The sequence below is a fragment of the Canis lupus genome, chromosome 22 (assembly GCF_003254725.2).
Source record: "Canis lupus dingo isolate Sandy chromosome 22, ASM325472v2, whole genome shotgun sequence".
NCBI classification, from domain to species: domain Eukaryota; kingdom Metazoa; phylum Chordata; class Mammalia; order Carnivora; family Canidae; genus Canis; species Canis lupus.
Window position 1 is genome coordinate 46,105,387 of NC_064264.1, and position 23,421 is coordinate 46,128,807.

Below are 23,421 nucleotides of genomic sequence, written 5' to 3' on the forward strand. Positions count from 1 at the left end.
GCCTGCCTGCCCCTGCCTCTCTCGTAAATAAATAAATAAATAAATAAATAAATTCATTCAATCATTCATTCATTCATTTTTTTAAAAAAAAGAATGCCTGGGGAGAGGGATCCATCCTCAGTGTTGTTTCAAAAAAATTCCCCACATACATCCACTGTGCACCACAGTCTGGGAACCACTGAGCTATAGCATTCCCTTCCAGTTTGCACTAACCCACCCCCACCCCCTATAAAGTACTTGAGCGCAGAATCCATTCTAGATACTCCTAACTCCCAGACCAGGAATTTCCCCTTTACGTGAAGATAAACCAGGGCACCTAAGTGGCTGAGTCAGTTCGGCATCTGACTTCAGCTCAGTTCATGATTCCAGAGTCCTAGGATAGAGCCCGGAATGTGGCTCCCTGCTCAGAAGGCAATTTGCTTCTCCCTCTGCCCCTCCCCCTCCACTCATGCTCTGTTTCTCGCTTTCTCTCTCAAATAATAAAAATGTTTTTAAAAAAATAATGAAAGAGATCTAAACCAAACAAACCTCTCCTTCTGTAACTTGCTTTGTGGGTTCAAACTCCTCTAACAACAGAAAACTAAACTTGTACCTGATGGCTCTTCTTACCTCTTCCCTAGCAAACTAGAACACTGACAAATTGCCTCTACAGATTAACTTTTCCCAAAATGCACAGGTCCAACTCAAGTTGATATCGTAAGTAAAAGAAAAACGGAAGGAAAAATATATTTAAAAGAAAGATTTTAGGGGAGCCTGGCTGGTTTGGTTGGTAGAGCAGGCAAATCTTGATCTCAGAATCACTGAATATCTGGAATTCATTATTGTCCAGCCTACACATTAAGCAATGCAGAGTGTCTACACTGACACAAAAGTAGCTTTGAATAAAAATAAAGTTCTGTCCAAGAACTATGGACTTCACAGCATATGGCTGAGAGGCTAACAAACTTTTTATCAACTGCCTTTCCACAGTCTAGGGAGTCCATTCAGAGGAGGTAGAGGGGGGTCTGGTGGACCTGTCCCTTCTCACAGTCAATATTCTCCAGAATTTTTTTTAAAACTCCAGCTGTTTCTACAAAGAGCTGCAGTCTTTACTCAGGAGAAGTTAGCAAGCTAGCTGTGCACCCTGCACAGGCCCCTTCTACTTCCTTCTCAGAGTCTGTAATAAAGAACACCTACCTGATGTCCTGACTGCCAATCTTAAAATACAGCCAAGGAGGAGACAGATCTAGAAAGCAGTAGAATGGCCAAGAGAAGAGACTCTTAAAAGATAGGAAGGAGAAGGGTCCACTCAGAAAAACTGTGAGATCTAAATGATATAGATACAAAAAGCATGCCTTTTTCTCCACAATGCAGAATTCTAAAAATGCAACTACATCACCTAATTAAAAAAAAAACACCAAAGTAAGTAAAAACATTTCCCTACATCTCCCTGAGATGCACTACATAAATATTAGTAGTAGATTCTCCGTATTTGAGGTAAAGTCACTGTGATCATGAATTAGTGAATTCTAATTGCTCCTAGGGAAAATAGGTTTCATGCCAGCCTTTAATAACATTTTTATCAACTGATCAATATACATATAACTTCAGGTGTTTCTGTTTAAAGACACTGTATATAGTATCCATTGCTGACTCATTAATATTTGACTCACACCAAAAGCACAGTAAGTAACTCCTATCTGAACCCAGCTTACCTAACACAGGCATTTTCTACATAATATGTACCATATTTACTCCAGAAGGCACATCACAGCCTTCCTGTACTCAGGAACACTAAACAGCATTTTAGCATTCTGTGTGGGGCCATTTATAACAGTAAAATCACCAAAAAAAAGCACAAAAGTACAGAAAACAGGCACTAAAATATGAATAGCCCGTGAAAAGAACACTTGTTTACAGTATGGCAGTTGAAACCAGAAGGCAGTGTGTCACCTTGCTTGACCCCAGCTGAGAATATGTACATAAGGTGACTCAAAATTTTAATGACTATGTGCATGCCGACAAATGATGCGAAGGAGTTTCACGTATTGATTTTGGGGTCATACATAAACTTTAGCAAGTAGGCAAATCTGCAAACAATCTATGAACAATGAGGATTTATTATATATAAATTCTTGCAAGACAGATCGACAATAAATGATACAAAGAAACTAGGATGTTTGCAGTGAGTCCACTCATCTTAGAAGTTCAAAGATTTGTATTTCCCTGAACCCACGTGATGTGGAGCATTTTTTTCATCTGTCACACCAGTCAGAATGACTAGAATTAACAAGACAGGAAACAACAAATGTTGGTGAAGATGCAGAGAAAGGGGAACCCTTTAACACTGTTGGTGGAAATGAAAGCTGGTGCAGTCACTCTGATAAACCTTTTGAAGGTTCCTCAAAAAGTTAAAAAGAACTACCCTATGACTCAGCAATTGCACTACTAGGTATTTACCCCAAAGATACAAATATGGTGATCTAAAGGAGCACCTGCACACCAGTGTTTATAGCAGCAATGCCCACAATAGCCAAACTATGGAAAAGCACAGAGATGTCCATCAACAGATGAATGGATAAAGAAGATATGGTATATATATATAATAGAATATTACTCAGCCATCAGAAATGATGATGGCCTACCATTTACATATAGACATGGATAGAACTGGGCAGCCCGGGTGGCTCAGCGGTTTAGCGCTACCTTCAGTCCAGGGTGTGGTGATCCTGGAGACCTGGGATCGAGTCCCATGTCAGGCTCCCTGCATGGAGCCTGCTTCTCCTTCTCCCTCTGCCTGTGTTTCTGCACCTGCCTCTCTCTCTCCCTCTCCCTCCTTCCTTCCCTCCCTCCCTCCCTCCCTGTGTCTCTCATGAATAAATAAATAAAATCTTAAAAAAAAAAAAAAAAGACATGGATGGAACTGGAGGGTACTATTATGCTGAGCAAAACAAGCCAATCAGAGACAATTATCATATGGTTTCACTCATATATGGAATTTAAGAAACAGCACAGAGAATCATAGGGAAAGAGAGGAAAAACCCAATGGGAAGTCATCAGAAAGGGAGACACCATGAGAGACTGTTAACTCTGGGAAACAAGCTGAGGGTTGCTGCAGGGGAGGTGGGTGAAGGGATGGGGTAAGCTGGGTCAGGGGCATTAAGGTGGGCACATTATGTGATGAGCACTGGGTTGTATACACAAGTGATGAACTACTGAATACTAAATCTGAAACTACTGATGTACTGTATGTTGACTAATTGAGTTTGAATTAATAAAAAAGAAAACACTTCCATCATCATGAAAGAAAGGGTGGGGGGCGGGGGGAGAAGTTCAAAGAAAACAAGTACTCTCTCTATCCAAACAATTAAGATGAGATTTTAGCCAAAATAAAATGTATGGTCCAAATGACCCAATTCTGCAAAGAAGTCTGTCTGTACCAACGAACCAGAAGCAGAGAACAGCATCCATGAACTCAAAAGCTGACAGTTCTGACTTTACCTGGAATTCAGAGCAAAGCAATCATTAAGGTCCAAAATAAGAACTACCACAGTTCCTCAAACAGGAGACTTCGTCAGGAAACCCAGGGCTAGTCAAGCTTGAAATCTTAAGGAAACAGCTCTGTGCCATATGTGTTATTTAATACAAGAAAATCTGTATCACAGGATAAAACCATCCTCATTACTGAGAATGCCATCCTGTGTGCTCTAGTACTATAGTCCTCTAACATTCAGGCTCGCATCCACTCAAGCCTGAAGCCAGGTCAGGTTGGCAAAGTTGAGATCCATTTCTACTAGGATGGGGCTGGGGATCATCCTCTAGTCTTCAATCTGGGCTCGTCATACCTGAAGCTATCATCTTCCCCCCAAATGGCCCTAACATCGTGTGCTCTGAGCTGGGAAAGTAACCAATGAGATTTGAAGCAGGGCATTTCCTGCTTTTTCTGTGTCCTGGACAAGAACAAAGCAAGAAATTAGCCACTGGTCCCACTGTAGAGGTGAAAGCAACCCATCCTGAGACTATGACCCATGACTGGCAGTGACATTCTAAAATGAGCAAGTACTGGGATGCCTGGGTGGCTCAGTGATTGAGTGCCTGCCTTCAGCTCAAGGCGTGGTCCTGGAGACCCAGGATTGAGTCCCACGTCAGGATCCCCTGGGGGAAGCCTGATTCTCCCTGTGTCTATACCTCTGCCTCTCTCTGTGTCTCTCATAATAAATAAAATCTTTTTAAAAAATAAAGTAAGTATAATGTTCAAAACATCACTACAGTGAGGAATCTGTGTTCTTCATGCCAGTCTGTTGACTTTACAAAAAGGCAGCCTGTGTTATTGCAAAATCCCTTAATTTGGTTAAAAAAAAAAAATTTGAAGTCCTAGAGATTTGAGGAACTTAAATAGATCACCATGGGTTGTTTCAACAGACCACCAACCAGAACCACCAATCCAAACAAAACGTTATAGTTCATAAAAACTCTTCTTCATTTAGTACTCAAATTTAACAGAGAAATGATCAAGTGGGAATGTAAAATGATGCAGCCACTGTGAAAGAGAGTATGGCAGTTCCTCAAAAATATATCTCATTATCCAGCAATTCCACTTTTGCAAATGTACCCAAAAGAACTGTAAGAACCTGAAGAGGTATTTGTGCACCCACATGTTGTTCACAGCAACATTATTCACAATTGCCAAAAACTGGAGACAAATCGCCCAACGCCCACTGACAGGTGAATGGGTAAACAAAACATGGTACCATCCATACAGTGGAATAGTATTCAACTTTAAAAAGGAGTTACAGGGACCCCTGGGTGGCTCAGCAGTTCAGTGTCTGCCTTTGGGTCAGATCATGATCCCAGGATCCTGGGATCGAGTCCCACATCGGGCTCCCCACAAGGAGTCTGCTTCTCCCTCTGCCTATGTCTCTGCCTCTGTGTGTGTGTGTGTGTGTGTGTGTCTGTCTGTCTGTCTGTCTCATGAACAAATCTGTCTCATGAACAAATAAATAAAATCTTTAAAAATAAAAACAGGGCAGCCCCAGTGGCGCAGCGGTTTAGCGCTGCCTGCAGCCCAGGGTGTGATCCTGGGGACCCAGGATCGAGTCCCACGTCAGGCTCCCTGCATGGAGCCTGCTTCTCCCTCTGCCTGTGTCTCTGCCTCTCTCTCTCGCTCTCTCTGAATAAATAAATAAAATAAATAAATAAATAATAAATAAATAAATAAAATCTTAAAAAAAATAAAAAACAAAAAACAAAGCTCAAAAGCCAGGTGTAGTTTTACCAATGCTGTGCTAAGGTAAACAAATGACAAGTCATTTTTATATAGGGTATATCCCATGATATCCTTGAATATTACAGATCTCAACTAGGAATTTAGCAGCTTCTTCCAGTGAGGACACACAACCTCCCAGAACCAGGGATTAGGAGGTAGTGCCTGAGTATAAGGCACAAATGTTCAGAGAGGCCTCTCAGAACTTTGTGGTGCCAGCTTCTGCCTGAAGGAATCAGCCCACCTGTGATGAAAAAGTGTCCTATTTCTTTACCTAGCAAGATTCTAGACACAAGAAAATGCCTGAGGAAATCTGTCTTTCCCACATTTCTGCAATTTCAGGTTCCGCCCATGGTTTAACCCAAACAATTATTTATAAGGGGACAATTCTTTGAGGCTAATCAAGCTAGCAAATTAACACCTTTGGGAGATGTTTACATTCAGGTAAGCTGATACGTCAGATCAGATCAGATTTCCCAAAAGCCTCAGTGGGTTAGAGGAAGAAAAACAGGTGAACTAACTCACCCAGGGCAGCAAAGAGCTTTCTTGGACTGAACCATCACCTCAAACCTGGCTCCCATGTTTAACCTTTTCACAGTAGAGTCCTAGCAAAATTTCCTATTTATTTATGAAAGCTAAGCATGATCTAGCTAATTCATAAAGAAATCTGACTATGCTCCTTAGTAGTATAAGAGACTACAATAGAATAACAAACAGGAGGAGGAGCACAGCAAGGAAGGCGCCTTCACTGGAGCATATAGGCAGTGCTACCATTTCCACATCACAATAGAGGAACTGAAGGTACCCATCACAGCCTACACAGACAGAGAAACCCTCTAGAGTCACACAATTCCAATATTACTAAGGCTCTGCTCAGAGTAAGATGTGGAGAAGACATCTTGCATTTTTCCAAGAAAAGTATTCACAAGAAACAGAAGCTCCAGACATGTAGCAACTAGGTAAAAGAAGCAATTATTTTACACTTAAATTGTTTGGTTTTAACTTTCCATACGGATTTTTTTTTTTTTAATAAAAATTGCATCTATTGGGGCCCCTGGCTGGCTCAGTTAGAAAAGCATGTGACTCTTGATCTCGGTGTCATAAACTTGAGTCCATACTGGGTGTAAAGATCACTAAAAATAAATAAATAAACTTGAAATATATATATATATTTAAGGTGTACAACATCAAATTTTGATATAGATATACATTGGAAAAGGAGTACTACAGTCAAGCTGATTAACATATCCATCACTTTACATGTTATCCTTTTGAGTGTATGGTGGAAACACTTATGATAGAACTCTCTTAGCAAATTTCAAGTATACAATACAGTTAAAACGAAGTGTTTTTTTGTTTTTAAACCAAACAGCCCAAAGCAAAGAGATATCCAGGATCGAGTTTGTACAAGAGCCCTTCAGCTGTTCTCACTGGTATGTCTGTGGAAAGTCCCTGGTCAAGACACCTGAAATCCTCACTACCTTCCTAACACATAAGACCAGCGTAAACTATGGGAAAATTTTATGGCATTTCTCAATACAAAAACACTGAACACATCAAACTGGGTCTTGTCCTTAAAACTACTATAATGCACACTAAAGAAGATAATCGTGAGTAAAATAGTAACCTGAAGGGAAAGCAATATAAAGTAGAACATAGGTAATCTCCAAACTTACTAAAAACAATGTAACATTTGAAGTTTCATCCCGAACATCAACTATTTTCTTTAATACTAGTAAAAAAAAAAAAAAAAAAAACACCAGGGCACCTGGCTGGTTCAGTGGATTAAGCAACCATCTTCCACTCCAAGCTCCAGTCATGGTCTCAGGGTCCTGGGATGGAGCCCCACATTGGGCTCCCTGCTCTCCCTCTCCCTCTGCCACTACCCTCCCTCAAGCATGTTCAAGCATGAGCTCTCTCTAATAAATAAATAAACCCTTTTTATTTTATTTATTTATTATTCATCATTCATTCATTCATTCATTCATTCATTCATTCGAGACACAGAAAGAGAGGCAGAGACACAGGCAGAGGGAGAAGCAGACTCCTTGTAGGCAGCCTGATGTGGGACTCAATCCCAGATCCCAGGACTCCAGGATCACTCCCTGAGCCGAAGGCAGATGCTTAACTGCTGAGCTGCCCCGGTGTCCCAATAAATAAAATCTTAAAAAAAAAAAAAAAAAAGTAACTACAGAACTGGTGAATATGTTTGCAATGGACTCTATATTTTTCCTTAACAATTATATTAAACATAGTTAAGTAGTTCATTTAAATAGTACAATTTTCCCTTTTCTCAAATACAATCTTTTAGATTCAACGTTATACACCCAATTTCACAGAAGGTCACTTATAAAATACAATTTTGATGTACATGAAAGTTTTAATGAACAACAACACATACAACTTAATCCACACATACAACTATGAGATTCATGCATGAAAACTCTGGAAATTTGATACACCTAGATCAATTTAATACTTACTTTTTAATTAGATTCCATTACCAATAGAATACTTTGAAAAGCCTGTGCCTAAATGCGATCAAAGGCAGCCTGGACCTGATCTCATAGAAAACTTTCATTGTGTATCGGTAAAGTTCACTTAAAGGAAAAAAAATTAATTCACCCGATATAAAATAAGCTTCTCTGGTAAGGTTTAAATGATTCTAGGAACACCTGGATGGCTCAGATGGTTATATGTCAGACTCCTGATTATGGCTTAGGCCATGATCTCCCGGTCATGAGACCAACCCTGGGTTGGGCTCCACGCTGGGCATGGATTCTCCCTCTCCCTCTGTCCCTCCCACCCCTGCCCTTAAAAAATTAAATAAACAAAAGTTAAGATTCTATTTACAAAATGTTTAATTCATGAACTTTTCCAAAATGTTTCAGCTGCTTCTGGGGAGATATACATGCTGATACTAAATGACACTTACCTTCCGATAAATCATATGGCACATGGCAACTCTTAACCTCATGCCAGCACACTGAACATGATAAAAGTATAAGTGGTGCAGTATGGCGAGAACAAGTGTGCAGGCGGTCAGCACCGTGGCATAGCCGTAGGCTTCGTGCAGAGCCACAGAATCATTAGGGTCCTGGTTTTCAAAATACTTAATAATTTTCCCCAAAAATATGGGCTGGATTACTCTGGTCCCTTCCTAAAGAGAAGAGAGAAAAGCTGTAATTAGAAATACAGGTCATACCAGTTTTTCTTAACACAGCTTTGTTTTTATTACTAGTGTGTTAAAAAGGCATTTTAACAAAGTGCTATGTTCACCACTAATCTCAAAGAAAAACAGAACTACTCTCTTATGTACAATAAGAGATAATAGTTTAACCGTAAGCCAAAATTCTAAGTGCAAAAGCAATAAAGTTTTAGTACATTGTGCTTGGGTACACTGTGGATGCTCAACAAATATTATAGCCTGTGTTTAGAATACATTTGGCAAGTATCAGAGAAGTCTTGGCCTAAGATGAATAAGGAAAAGAAGTGGCAAAAGACAGGTAAAGCATGTGCTTACAGGTGGGCAGCCCCAGCTCACAGCCTACCCATTTCATCTACACTGTCAATGTCCCAGCACAAAGCCAAGTCAAGAATGATTTGCTTATGAGAAGCAAGCTCTTGCAACTCCCTTCTGCATTAAAACAGCCTTGGTAAACTGAGATTGCACAGACACAGATCAAATAAAGAACCCACCACTTTTTCCCAACCCAAAACTCCACATATCAGCAGATCAGAAGAATGAAGTGCTGTCTCCAAATTCTCTTAAAGGAAAAGGACCAGGTTCAAGAGGTTCCCAGGCTCTCAGTGGTAGTGTTGCCTTCATATGTCTCTACCCGTAGAAGCTGAGTACTAGGTCTTAGAGTCAAAAATTTAACACAACAGAAGGCAAGCTAAAAATAATGCCATCAATGGTTCACCATCAGCTGTATTATTACAGGCATCGGTTTTGAAGAATTTTAACAATCATCTATATCCCAAAGCAAAAAAATTGAAGTCCTACACCAATGTGTTAGGAAGCACTGGGGCTTACCTCTTGAATAAGACTTAGGGAAAGAAATTTTTTACCCTAAAACTAATGGCAAAGAATTGGCAAAGCTTACCCCTCCCTGCCAGATGGCCACTCTACTCCACAAATTACTTCTACCCTTGTAAGGCACCTTCCTCTGGCATCAAGGAATACCAAACAGTCCATGCAAATCCATGTCACCAAAAGCAAACACACGGGCCCTCTGCATCACTTCATCTAATGTCAAAAGTTTGGAGATCTTCCAAGAACTTGACTTTGAAACAAACATTTCCTCTTGGGTAATCTCTCCTTATTAACACAGATATGGCAAACAACCAACAGATTGGCTCTGATACCTCTGTTCTGTCTCTCCCAAGTGAAGAATCCATAACACAAAAGGGCAAGGGAGAGATGCCTGGGTGGCTCAGTGGTTGAGGACCTTCGGCTCAGGGCGTGATCCCAGAATGCTAGCATCAAGTTCCACATCACGCTAACTCCAAGGACCCTGCTTCTCCCACTGCCTGTGTCTCTGCCTCTCTGTGTCTCTCATGAATAAAGTTTTAAAAGGGAGGGAGGCACCAAGGGAACCCAAAAAAACCAAACCTGAAACACAACTAAAATGCATTTTCTTCTAAACCAACTGTGCCCCTTCTGGATATTTTATAGAAAGATGTTGCCATCCCTCAGAGAGGTATGACATGAAACCCCCAACACTGCACACTCCTGCACACACCCGTTTCACAGATGTCCCCGTCAGCCTCACCGCTCAGGAGGTCAGGGCACTTTTTCTCCTACAAGGAAATGATGCTCACTGTAGAAGTAAGATGATCAGATCTCAAGAACACAAAGGCTCACTGTTGTCTGATCAGCATGCCCAATCACTCGTCCCAAGAGTTTATGAAAGCAACCCAAATACAGCGGGCCATAAAACAGACCGTGTATGGGAATACCGAGATGAAAATCTGGAGGCTTACAGAGTGAAGCAAGAACATCACACTGTACACGTGGGCAGTCCCAGCCCAAGTCAGCAGCTCGCCAACCTGGGGCTATCCATCAGGAGACCAGAGATAACACCTGCCATCTCAAACTTGCATCACACTTAGGATCCGGTCTGGGACTCAGGTGTTTGTTGACTGTTCCTCAGCTCTCCATTTGAGCCTAAAATGAGCGTTGCTACCGGAAAATATAATCAGACTTACCCATCAGAGAGAAAATGCATAGATGGAGCAAACACAGTGAGAAAGAACTACAACCTAACGGAGGGACACTACCACCTAAGCACCTGGATTTTTCTGACAGCACTTTATAATCCATCAAACAAACAGGCTCACAAATGAGTAATGCCAGCTCTTAGCCCCTACCTTCCCACTCACCTGTCCATTCTGCATCCTCAACCCCCAAATACTAAGAAATAAAACTGGGAAAATATGTATTATTAAATCTGAAACTAACCATAATTAAAAGTTTCTGGAGAGCAAGGAGCAAGGTCAAAACTTGCTTGATAAAAAAATAAATAAATAAATAAATAAAATTAAATTAAATTAAATTAAATTAAAATAAATAAATAAATAAATAAAATAAAATAAAATAAATAAAATAAAATAAATTAAAAATAAAAAAAATTAAAAAAAAAACTTGCTTGAGCAAACACTCCCATCTTTCTCTTTTTTAAGATTTTATTTATTTATTCATGAGAGACACAGAGAGAGAGGCAGAGACACAGGCAGAGGGAGAAGCAGGCTCCAGGCAGGGAGGCCGATGTGGGACTTGATCCCAGGACCCCAGGACTAGGCCCTGGGCTGAAGGCAGGCACTAAACCGCTGAGCCACCCAAGGATCCCCAAACACTCCCATCTTTTGAGAGATGCATAGGCATCTCTGCATAGGCAGGTGAAGATTCTTCCCACAAACCAACTGAGAATACAATCTTTATTATTCCTTCATGGGAATGCTTCTGGATTATGAAATCATAAGGGATTTTTTAGAAGATCCCAATATGATACCACAACCCTCCCTAAGTCAAGGCTCTACCGGAGTTCAATCTTTGAAGCAGGTACTTCAACAGAGTATTTGGAACTCAGCTTCCCAAAAGGACCTGACCTTTAGGCCCTACCTCTTGCTTCCTAAGATAACTTAATTACATGGCTAGATGCCAAAACTTGCATCTACCCCATGTACCTGAAACATTTCTTGCCCAACTCCACCATCCCGGATCCATGAGAAAAAAAGAAAGCATGGAAAATAGAAATAAGCCATCAAACAAGAAAAAAATGATCAAGTGAAACATAACAGCAAAAAAGTGAGCCTGTTTAGAACAGCCCCTCCCAACTTCCTGCTTTCCCCCTATAAAAGTGTTTGGCAGACTTGCCTCCAGTTTGGTCAGAATGGGCTTGTTCCAGATGGCAACTGTCTCCCATTCCTGAAAAAATCCATGTTTTAAAATACCTGGCAGTTTTTATTTTTAAGGTCAACAGAGGAAAAGCAATGAATGAACACAGAAGAATCAGAATCACCACATTTTACAACCATCTAGTAAATTAATGGATCTTGAGCAACAATCATGAATAGTGCTCCTAACGTCACCCACACAAGAAAGACAAGCAGACAGGATGTCCCTAATAAGCGAGGCACACCACTGGACCTACAAAGTACATCTGCCATGGAGGAGGGAAGAAAAAAATACTGAGTCATGTCAAGCTTCTAAATCTAACCACCAATGTAAGGCTTCCAAAGGAACATGTTAAATGATACAGGGAATAAGGACTAGGCCAAATCCAGACGGTGAGAATCTCCATGGGACAGACAACTTGGTTTCAAGTATTCAATGTGAACATAAAAATAAAACTACAGTTGAGAGGGAATGGAAAGGAACCCATAAACCCTCTATGAACCAAACGCACCTAATTTTGGATACAGATATGAACTGCAAGGGAAAAAATAACTTGAGCACTAGATACTGATGATACCTAATATCACTGTTAATATTGATGCAAATAATGGCACTAGATTATACAGGAGATGGACACCTGGGTGGCTTAGCGGTTTAGTGCCTGCCTTTGGCCCAGGGCGTGATCCTGGGGTCCTGGGACCAAGTCCCACGTCGGGCTCACTGCATAGAGTCTGCTTCTTCCCCTGTCTATGTCTCTGCCTCTGTGTGTGTGTGTGTGTGTGTGTGTGTCTCATGAATAAATAAATAAAATATTTTAAAAAAAAAAAGATCTCTCATGAGTGGATAGCCACTGAAGCTGGCCTAGGGTGACATACAAGTGTCATCTGCAGGTGAGGAAAAAGCCATTTCCCTCGACCCTTCTGAGCTCTTGGCTGAGATGCTCTTAATAAAAGAAAGATAAACAGGAGAGAAACAAAAGTTTATCACCAGTAAACCTCCATATACACAGGAGAGCACCAGGAGAACTGCTCAACGCCTAGAGAGGCCAGAGCCTCGATGGAGGCAGGTGGGGGGCAAGGAGGAAGTTTAACAGGAAAAAAGGCAAACAAGGATAAGGCTTCTTGTGCAGATATAAGTCATCTTAAAGTCATCTTCAATTCGTCTTAAAAAGACTTCTCTGTTGATAAGATTTTCCTGTGATTTAAAGCCACCCTTGGCACAAAGAGGAAGATAATTTTATAAAGGAAACCTACATTTGTAAAGATATCTCCCTCTTTGTATATCTGTCCCTTACAGAAGAGTAACTTCCATTGTGTCTACAGAACTTCTGTGACTGATGCTTCTCAAAAATACTCAGCTCAGGGGACGCCTGGGTGGTTCAGTGGTTGAGTGTCTGCCTTCGGCTCAGGGTGTGATCCTGGAGTCCTGGGATGGAGTCCCACATCAGGGTCCCTGCAGGGAGCCTGCTTCTCCCTCTGCCTAGGTCTCTGCCTCTCTCTCTGTGTCTCTCATGAATAAATTAAAAAAAAAAAAATCTTAAAAAAAATATTCAGCGCAGGAAAACCCAGCTGGCTTAACTGGTAGACCATGAGACTCTTGGTCTCAGGCTTGTGAGTTCAGCCCCATATTGGGCATGAAGCCAATTTAAAAAAATTTTTTTTCAATCAGCTCAAAACAATCTGTATCCCAAAGAGGTATATTCTGGGATGGTATATTCTGCAACCCTTCCATCGTATCCTATGTCTGTATTTTTGAAGTGTTCTTAAAAAGCTACAGGGGCAAAGGGGGAAAAACAGTGTATATAAGTATATGAAGCAGGGGCAACTAGGTGGTTCAGTCAGTTAAGTGTCTGCCTTCAGGTCAGGTCATGAGTCCTGGGATAGAGCCCCACATTGGGCTCTCTCCTCTTGGAGAGCCTACTTCTCCCCTCTCCTCCCAGCTTGTGCGCTCTCTTGCGCGCACGCTCTCACTCTCTCTCAGTTGTCAAGATTCTCTTGTGATTTAGGGCCAGGCTTATCTTCTTAGTACAAAGAGGGAGATAAAAAAATAAAATATTAAAAAAAAAAAGTGTATGAAGCAGTTGCTAGGAGCACAGAACTGTTGTCAGAGAAAAAACACCTCCTCTTGGCTCTCTGACCATCATCAGTGGGTGCCCTGGCAGAAGGAGACGACAGGATAGAATGCAAAGAGCACTGGCTTAGCAATCAGAATGTTTTGCTCCAGAAATCAGGTGGGTCACCTACACGTCACCTGACCTATGCCCTCCTCTGCTTCCCTGTCCTTATCCATCGAAATACCTGCCTTGTCTACCTCTGAGGGATCCAAAGACAACTAAATGAGATATAACAGCTCGGTGTCCTAAAGCCAGCATCAAAATATGTATAAACTAAGATCACTCTCATTATACAGGAATCCTAGGAAGAGACCTATTCCATTCTTAATAGCAGGGGCTACTTTCACATAGGGCCTGGAAAACCCATTGCTCCCTTACAAGCAACAAAGGTAGAACAAGAACCCTCTCTTTTTTTTTTTTTTTTTTAAAGAACAAAAAAATCTTAAAATTGCTCATAAAAGCCAACTTTTCTAGACGGTTCCTTAGGTTTCACTTTTAAGCAGAATTTTTTTAAGGGTTTTTTTTTTTTTTTTTTTTTTTTTTTATGTATTAGACAAAGAGAGGGAGAAAAAGCACAAGCAGGGGCAGCAGCAGCAGGAGAGGGAGAAGCAGACTACCCACTGAGCAGGGAGCCCAACTTGGGGCTCGATTCCAGGACCCCGGGATCATGACCTGAGCTGAAGGCAGACGCTTAACCGACTGAGCTACCCAGGCAACCCACAGATTTTTGTTTTATAATATAACCATTATAATGAATACAATTTTTAAAAAATGAGTCACCCACTTCCCTGCCATCTCAAAGAAAATGGATGAGAAGCATCACCTTTGTTTGTAACTCGGGGTCATCACTGTGGATACAACTGACCTACGGCTCCACACCCAAGAACAGGCAGGGTGTAAGCATCACCTTGTTTGTAACTCGGGGTCATCACTGTGGATACAGCTCCACACCCAAGAACAGGCAGGGTGTACACAGCGGGTCTTTCCTGCAGGTCTCCTGTCAGCTTCCTCATCTCCTTCGTCCTGTCTGGGTCTTGGTGGTTATTCGTGGCCTGCCCTGTCTGCTCCCAGCAGCCACTCCTCAGGCCCCTGGGTGAAGCAGAGGTGAGTGGTGCCTGGAACAGCCTTGGGACATAAATGCAAAGGCCTGGGACAGCCCTCCAACAATCAGCCCTGAGTCGAGGCACAAACGACATGGGAGAAAGCTCAAAGGGTTTTGTTGACTTCTTGCCTATCAGCTGAGTTCTGGCCTGAAGACTTAGACAAACACTTGCCTCCCTATAGCCCCTAGACCTGAGAAAAACTCAGCAAAAGTGACCTCAGGCCAAGGCCAGGTCACTGTCCAATGCTGGCAGCCACCTGGGGCCATTTCCGAGGTCACAGGTAGAAGACCTACCACGCAATCACCCCTCCCCTCTCAGGGCAGGGGGACTAAGAGAATTCACATGGTAATATGAGGCCACCCCACTAACACACCAGCAGGCCGAGACAACATCTCTCCCCAGATAAGGCCCCAGATGCTGTGAGGAGGTAGCCTCTGCTGCTGTCTGCCCCATAAAGAGCCTCCATGCTCTTCCTCCCTACCCTCAGGGCTCTGAGCAGGAGGAGACTTGCTCGGTCCCCACCGCATCCCCATGGAAGTACACACGGGGGCCAAGCGTTCCGGGAGCTCACTGGCTGTTTCAATTTGAGTTAGTGTTGGCCTGCAAGAACACTGTGTTCTTGTTTCTGCGAGTCTTATAATCATTCTTCAATTCTCACAGGACTAAGATTTTCACTTCTTTGAAATCCAACCTCCAAAGCCTCACCCTAGCCTGCATCACTCTGCCTCTCCCCACTGGTAGCTGCCAGCAGTGCCCAGGGAAGGCCCTGCCCACGCTTTGGTTGGTAACACTGCACTGCCTAGAAACCACAGAGCCTTAAGCTTTTTACAAAATCCTAAGGCTGAATTTAGATCTTACACTACCTAAAATACAAAGCCCAACACGCAGCAGAAAACGAAGAGCACAAAATGGGAAGCTGCTTCATTAAATCAATCATTAAAGAAGAATTCATCCCACCTAACTCAGTAACTCTCTCACTAATCACTGAATACCCAAAACAGCACCTGAAAGTGATTTTGAACTCTAACAGATCCTTACTAGCTCCACCATGAAAAATCATTTCTAATGTCTCTCAATCAGCAGTGTGTCAACAGGCAAGTCTAGAAAAACAAGGGTATTTGTGTTGGATTTCAGGCCTCTTGCTGCCAGAAAAAAATTCAAGGTTTACTTGTGGTTGAGCTCTAACATCATGGGCTGCCTGAGCTTCCCAGCACCAGGACTAAGTATGAGCCCTCGCCTGTGTTCTCTTCAAGACACGAAGAAGAATGATCACCACGTGTGCTAGTCACCATGCTCATCTAGGCCACTGTGTCTCATTTTGTACTGGAATCACAAAGCTACTGACCTCGTCACAGCATGAAGGATCAAGCAGATGTGTCTTGATCATCTACACCAGATGTGTCTGCTACCAGTACTGTCTGATTCCACCCCAGACTGTCACCGTGCTCTCAGGCCTGCTGCACACCCTGCATATGGGAAAGCACCTCCACACCAGTGACTGACCTAGGGTCCTCAGCTTTTCCCACACCCCCTGGGAGATTCATAGACACCAGCTCTCAGCAGGGAGCCAGAGGCATCTGCTGAGTAACAACAGAGAGAGCTCAGCCTCTGCCAAGATCATCCAAGTCCCATCTGAGACACCCCTTCATGCAGTCTTCCTGCTGGTCAGTCTCCAGGAGCTCATCTAGAATGGGGTCTTACAAGGGGGATCCCTGGGTGGCTCAGCGGTTTAGCGCCTGCCTTCGGCCCAGGGTGTGATCCTGGAGTCCCGGGATCGAGTCCCATGTCGGGTTCCCGGCATGGGGCCTGCTTCTCCCTCTGCCTGTGTCTCTGCCTCTCTCTCTCTCTCTCTCTCTCTCTCTCTCTCTCTGTGTGTGTGTGTGTCTCTCATGAATAAATAAATAAAATCTTAAAAAAAAAATAGAATGGGGTCTTACAAATGTGGATGGATGTTTAAGGTCTCAGACACCAGGGAAGCCACAACCACATTTGTGTGGGGACGGTAAAGAGTAGAAGGTGGCTTTCTCAAGGGCTCCTGGTCAATCTAAATATGCCATGCTGTTGCTGCTGTCAACACCCTCATCACTGCCAGCAGCCAAGGGACATCGTCATCTGAGCTCTACCAAAATGCACAGTCCCCAACCAGACTTCCTGTCCAAGGAGTTCTTAGCACACTTATAACTTGTCCCAGGCCAGGTTCAACCTGCATGCGTCTGAGACCCTGAAGTCAAAGTTCTCAAGGAAAGCCCTCCTGATACAGGATGTGCCGTCATGGAGATGATCAGCCTTGGAAGTCGGAGGAGCCACAACTGAGTCTCCACTCTGTCCTTTGTGATTTGTGTCTTTGTGTGACCCCTGGCACACTGTCTAACCACCTGGCACTATGGGGCCTCTTTCTTAAAACGACGATGAAAATAACACACAACACCTGATTTGGCCAAAGGAATAAAAATAATATTACACGTCAAGTTCTTGCAGCAGTTTCTGATAGTTTTCAAGTAGTTATTATTACACTACTACTATTACTACATAACTACCAGTATTGCTGCTGCCACTGCCACCACCACCAAGTATAAGCTGCTGCTGAAACTGCTAATAGTACTATTACCACTGAGCATGAACTACTACTGTTGCTGTTACTACGGCACATGAGGCTCTGCTGCTAGTAATACTACTGAGTATCAGGCTCTACTGCCCCTACTGCTAACAGCAGCAGTAATATTAGGAACAGTACTGCTGCTGCTAGGAACAATACTACTGAGTATGAGTCTGTATTACTCTTGCTGTTAGCAGTAGTAGTAATACTACTAGTAATAGCATGATTGCTACTACCAAGTATGAGACCTACTGTTGCTGCTGGTACTTAGCAATACCACTACTGAAAATGAGAAACCGGGCAGCCTAGTGGCTCAGTGGTTTAGCGTCACCTTCAGCCCAGGGCCTGATCCTGGCGACCCGGGATCAAGTCCCTTATCAGGCTCCCTCCATGGAGCCTGCTTCTGCCTCTGCCTGTGTCTCTCCCCGCCTCCCCCCACATCGCCCCATCTCTCTCATGAATAAATAAAATCTTTAAAAAAAAAAATGAGAAACCACCAGTGCCACTACTACCACGACCCCTGCCACTGCTACTACTGAGCATGAGATCCTACCACCACTGCTGCTACAAATACTAATACTACTGAGGATGAGCCCCCATTTTGCCAGGTACTCTGCTCCCCAGAAACCAACATCCTGAATGAGGCCAGCTTCTATCTCCCAGGACTATCACTATCTATCACTTGTTAGTGGACAGACTCTCTGGTTTTCTCCAGTGATACAGGGCAGGGATCACTTACGTACTGGCTGCCCTTCAAAACAACAGCCTTTTACCCCAGAGCTCCCATCCCACATACAAATCAACCCGCCTACCCATCTCACACCCAACAAAACCCACTCACCACCTTTCTCCACCTAAAAACCACTTTTCACAGCAACTGCAACTTCTCTCCCTACGACTCTCATACACTCACAGGACCACGCATGTCCCTAAGGCCATCTTCAAGTACCACAGAGAGCACAGCCACCCAGGTGGCATACTTCCAGCAGGCCTCAGCCCAGAACGGGTAGAGTCTCACTGGCCCTGTGCCCGGGATAACACTGTCTTACTGGAGGATCTTGACTAAGGCCCATCAGGATAATGGAGGTCACTGACCTCATGGCTTTCTGCCTTTGGGTTTCCATTGCACATCACCCTACAGTAGCTGCAATGTCATACTACCAAAGCCCCACCTTCCAACCAGCAATCCACCCCAATAACCAGGGACAGGAAACCAGAATGGGTGGGCCAGGAATCCTCCGGAATTCATGAGGCCAGAGATCCTCCACAGAGGGGGTTTTGGCTTTAGTACATGTCCTACTGGAAAGGGGGTAGCCCAGAGAAACATGTGCTCTTGAGAGCTCTGGCCAGCTCCAGCCCAGACAGGGCCCTGGGGCTCTGTTCCCCTGGAAGGTGAAAGGCAATAAAGCCTTCTGAAGAAAACATTTATCAGATTTCACCTGGTCAAATTAGCTATTATTTGCTAAGAATCTATAAAATGTTCTATATTATTCTGGGTTCTGACCCACATTTACTTCCTCCAAACCAGAGGCACATATTCCTTGAGGTTGTAGAGTCTTCTTTGGGTCAAGGATCACTCTTAGCATTTACAACATTTACTGCGCACCAACAATATCCTCACTCGGCATAAAACTTAATTCTCAGCACCACCCTTCCATATCACAGCCTTTTAATTCATTAGAAGAAAAACAGTAATCCCCCTGAGGTCCACTTAAGTATCTGCCCATTCTGACAATGAATACAACCACTGAGCTACACCATGTATCCTACATATGTTTTATCCTCAGATCCTATGCCTCTTTCCCCCAAAAGGGCTGCCTGCCTCAGTACCCATCCCCACACACTGAAATAAAACACACCACATAAGAAAGCTGTTACCTCAATTAGCGTAAAAATTCCCAAAACTAAATAGGATTTCCAGTAACACTTTATGATTGCTTTCGTTAAAGAAGGTTTCCGTGCGTCCGACTTCTCGGCTTTCTGAATTTCTTTATCCCAGTACCTGCAAGGAGAAAAACAAGGCATGGTGAGAAACAGACACCCGACCACAGGGCCAAACAGTGTAGGCAGCAGAGCCAGAGCTCGGGGTTGATTCCAGGGCACTCCATGGCTGCTCCATCAGCTCAGGCTAATTGTTTAAATGGCCCCTGAAAGATGTGTGATGCAGGATCTGAAGCACCAGAAAAACATGTCTTGAGGGGAAAAGTTCCAGTCTCAGGAAACCAGTCGCTGCCAAGCTTTGGTGGATTTACTAGTGCCAAGAGCAGGCCAGGAAGGCAGACACAAGTACAGACAACCTCCTCCAGGGATCCCACCTCTGGGGACGGATCTTGGCATCCAGGGCCTTTGCCACTGGCAACCTCCACTCCACAAAAGCACAGGAAACACGGGGTTTTTTTCCTCAGTCAGAAAAGTAGGCTAAGTTCGGAGACAGCCTGAGAGTAGGTGGGTAACAAACGGAGGTTCCAGGAGGGCCGGGGGAGGCAAAACCCATCTAACCATCAGACACACACTTCAAAATTCTCATTTCTCCTTACCCTTTTCATTCCTGCCTGTGGCTTACCCTTGCAACTCTTCTCCCAGGTGCTTGGAGCGGTCTTCTGGAAGCACGGAATACATATCATCTTCTTCTAATCTCCGTTTGTGACCAATTTTAAACAAGGGGTTCAACCACCTGTTAAAAATTAAGAGAAAAGCGAAAAGTAACATATCCAAATTATACATCTGTCTAATTAGAATCCTACATTCCAGGGGTTTGTAGGGGGTTTGTTTTTAAAAAAAACAAAGTGTAAGAAAAAAAAAACCCAAAGTCTAAAAGACAAAATACCATATGATTTCACTTATATGTGGAATCTAAAAACACAATGAACAAACAAAAAGCGGAAACAGACCCATAAATACAAAGAACTGATGTTGCCAGAGGGAAGGGACAGGGGATGTATGAAAAGGGTTGGCGGTCCAGGCTTCCAGTTACGGGATGAAAGCCACAGCATCCAGAACAGAGTCAGTGGTTTTATAACAGTGGTGTGTGGTGACACAGAAAGCAGCCACATGCCACAGCAAAACCCACAGAGTTGTTGAAATACAATGTTGTATATCTGAAACTAACATGACATCGTATGACAATTATAGTTCAATTTTTTGGAAGTCTCCATTTTAAATGTAAAGATATATAGGTAGGACATACACACACAGTTCTATCCACTGAGATGCCCCAGGAAGCAGGGACATACAGCAGCAAAAAGCATCCCTGTGCTCAGATTTGGGAGGTTTTCAGGTTTTGTTTTCTTTTGTTTTTTTACAATACACAGTTACAAAAATTGTTTTTCTTATGACGAGAACTTTTAAAAGCTACCCTCTTAGCAACTTTTAATTATGGAATACAGCATTACTGACTATAGTCGCCATGTAGCCCAAGGCATCACTGGGACTTCCTGTCCCCTTCACCCAGATCTGGGAGTTTCAATATCTTTCTTCCCTAAAAGGAACCAGGTCTCCTAGAAGAAATGTCTGATTTGAGGTTGGGTCAGTTTAAGGATGCACCTGACAATTACCTTTACTGTAATTTAAATGCCTGACATAGGGCAGCCCCAGTGGCGCAGCAGTTTAGCGCTGCCTGCAGCCCAGGGTGTGATCCTGAAGACCCTGGATCGAGTCCCACATCAGGCTCCCTGCATGGAGCCTGCTTCTCCCTCTGCCTGTGTCTCTGCCTCTCTCTCTCTCTTTCTCTCTCTCTCTCTCTGTCTCTATGAATAAATAATCTTTTAAAAAAATAAATAGGAATTTGCCTTATAAAAAAATAAAATAAAATAAATGCCTGACATAATGCTTTTCATCCACTTCAGAGACCTCCATTTCAAACAGAGACACCACCAGCCACTGGACAAAGCGCCAGGCCACCCACCCATGGTTAGCAGTCCTTCTTCTCTCCTTCTTTTAAGACCCAGTTGACCTAGATAACTGGCCATTTGACCACTTGCTTTTTCATTTCTGTGCTTTAGTTCCTTCTTATGTTTTAAATTCACCAATAAAAGGAGAACTTGTGAAACCCCAGGCACCCCCACCCTCGACTCTATGAAGACAGAACCCCAGATCCAGGTGTGTCCATGCACAGGTGTGCTCCCAGCCCCACTCCTCCCAGCTTTGACCTGGCCATGTGGCCCCAGGCACGCCGGGCACGAGCTAGAACACATGATGAGTAATCAATCTTGTCTTTTCTAAAGTTCCCTAAAGGCTGTTGCTGAGATAAGTCCTGCAACCACATGAATCGCTAGGCCTGATCTGGCCACGGCACTGGCTGCAAAAGCGAAATGCCTATGGGGCTGCACAAGTAGATGGGCTCAGGCGAGCAGTGCCCAAGGCATTCCTAGCAACAGCAGCTCTTCCGTAGGCTGACACAAACACAGAAGAGACAGAGAAAAGTACAAGATGGGCCTGGAACATCTCACACCATAAAATAAGGAAGTGCTCAAGGAATCACAAGCATGTGCCCAAAGGATAGAGCAGACAGCTCAATGGGCTATCTCAGAAGTTTCTGGGAAACTTCTAGCATCAAATAAATAAATGGCAATGAGTCACACTGTCCATTAAACGATCCTGCCACATAAATGAGAGAGAAGGAAAACTCTAGAATGCAAACAAATAATGCACTTAACCAATGAAGTCAAAACTCATGGGTGCAAGTTTGATATGGAGTATTTATATACTTTCAAATGATCTCTACAAATTACTAATAATGAAAAAAACTGGACAGAGTATCAAAAAAGCCCTATACAAATCCACTATATGCTATGTAAATGACAATAATTAACATGCAGAGCCAGCCTAACATTGAACACCATTTCACTGATTTTGCCAGAGAGGAAATTTTTTTTTAAACTGATGTTATTCTCTTTTAAGTTTTTAATTTTTTTTAAAGATTTTATTTATTCATGAGGGACACAGAGAGACAGAGGCAGGCAGGCAGGCAGGCAGAGAGGCAGAGACACAGGCAGAGGGAGAAGCAGGCTCTGTGCAGGGAGCCCAATGCAGGACTAGATCCCAGGAGCCCGGGATCATGATCTGAGCTGAAGGCAGACGCTCAACCACTGAGCCACCCAGGCATCCCACACAGAGGAAATTTCTGATGTCAGAGGATAACCTGTGAAAATAGAGATCCTATTTCTCTTACTCACACTTTATCCCTAGTACTAACACCGGGTACTGAAGAGGCTCTAGGTTTTTGTTGAATAAATGAAATGTCTGGGAATCATAAAGGAAGCAAAAAGAGGGACGCCTGGGTGGCTCAGCAGTTAAGTGTCTGCCTTCAGCCCAGGGCGTGATCCTAGAGACCTGAGATCGAGGCCCGCATCGGGCTCCCTACATGGAGCCTGCTTCTCCCTCTGCCTGTGTCTCTGCCTCTACGTCTCTCATGAATAAATAAATAAAATCTTTAAAAAAAAAAAAAAAAAAAAGCAGCAGCAAAAAAAGAAACTGGGCTTAATATTTTTTTGCTCATACTGGTAGCTCAGTGCCTCTAAAAACCCCAACCCAGGAGCTAGAAAACTGGGATTCTAGTCCAACAAAGGTACTGGGGACCCCAGAGTCCTGGACCACTCTTCACTCCATTTTCCAGGTCAGCATCCCCAGGACTGCTTGCAGATCACCCAGTAACTCTGTCTCAATTTCCTTCCCAGACAAAAGTACCAATCTGTGAGCTTTACCATCAAACAGGTTGGTAATAATGTATGAGGACACTTAATGCATGGTTATTCCCCATAGAAAATTCTGAGGCAATTAGCAGTGGAACATACCCAGATGATGACACCTTGCCCTGAAAGGCCCTCTTTAAAATTGTTTGCAGAGGAAAAGATGCTCATCTTTACAGAAAAGGAAATCAAAACCACAGTGAGATAAAATCTCACATGTATTAGCATGGTGACAATCAAAAATAAATAAATAACAAGTGTGGCGAGAAATTGGCAGCCT

The 23,421-nt window shown here is 43.2% G+C and overlaps 1 protein-coding gene across 1 annotated transcript in view; it reads right to left on the reverse strand.

Moving 5' to 3' along the window:
* The window catches only part of ABCC4 (ATP binding cassette subfamily C member 4), a 247,566-nt gene that overhangs the window by 186,005 nt on the left and 38,140 nt on the right, over positions 1 to 23,421 (reverse strand). The window contains 3 exon segments of the mRNA XM_025441091.3: positions 8,178 to 8,402; positions 19,333 to 19,456; positions 20,018 to 20,128. Of these exon segments, the coding sequence (XP_025296876.3) occupies positions 8,178 to 8,402; positions 19,333 to 19,456; positions 20,018 to 20,128 (460 nt within the window).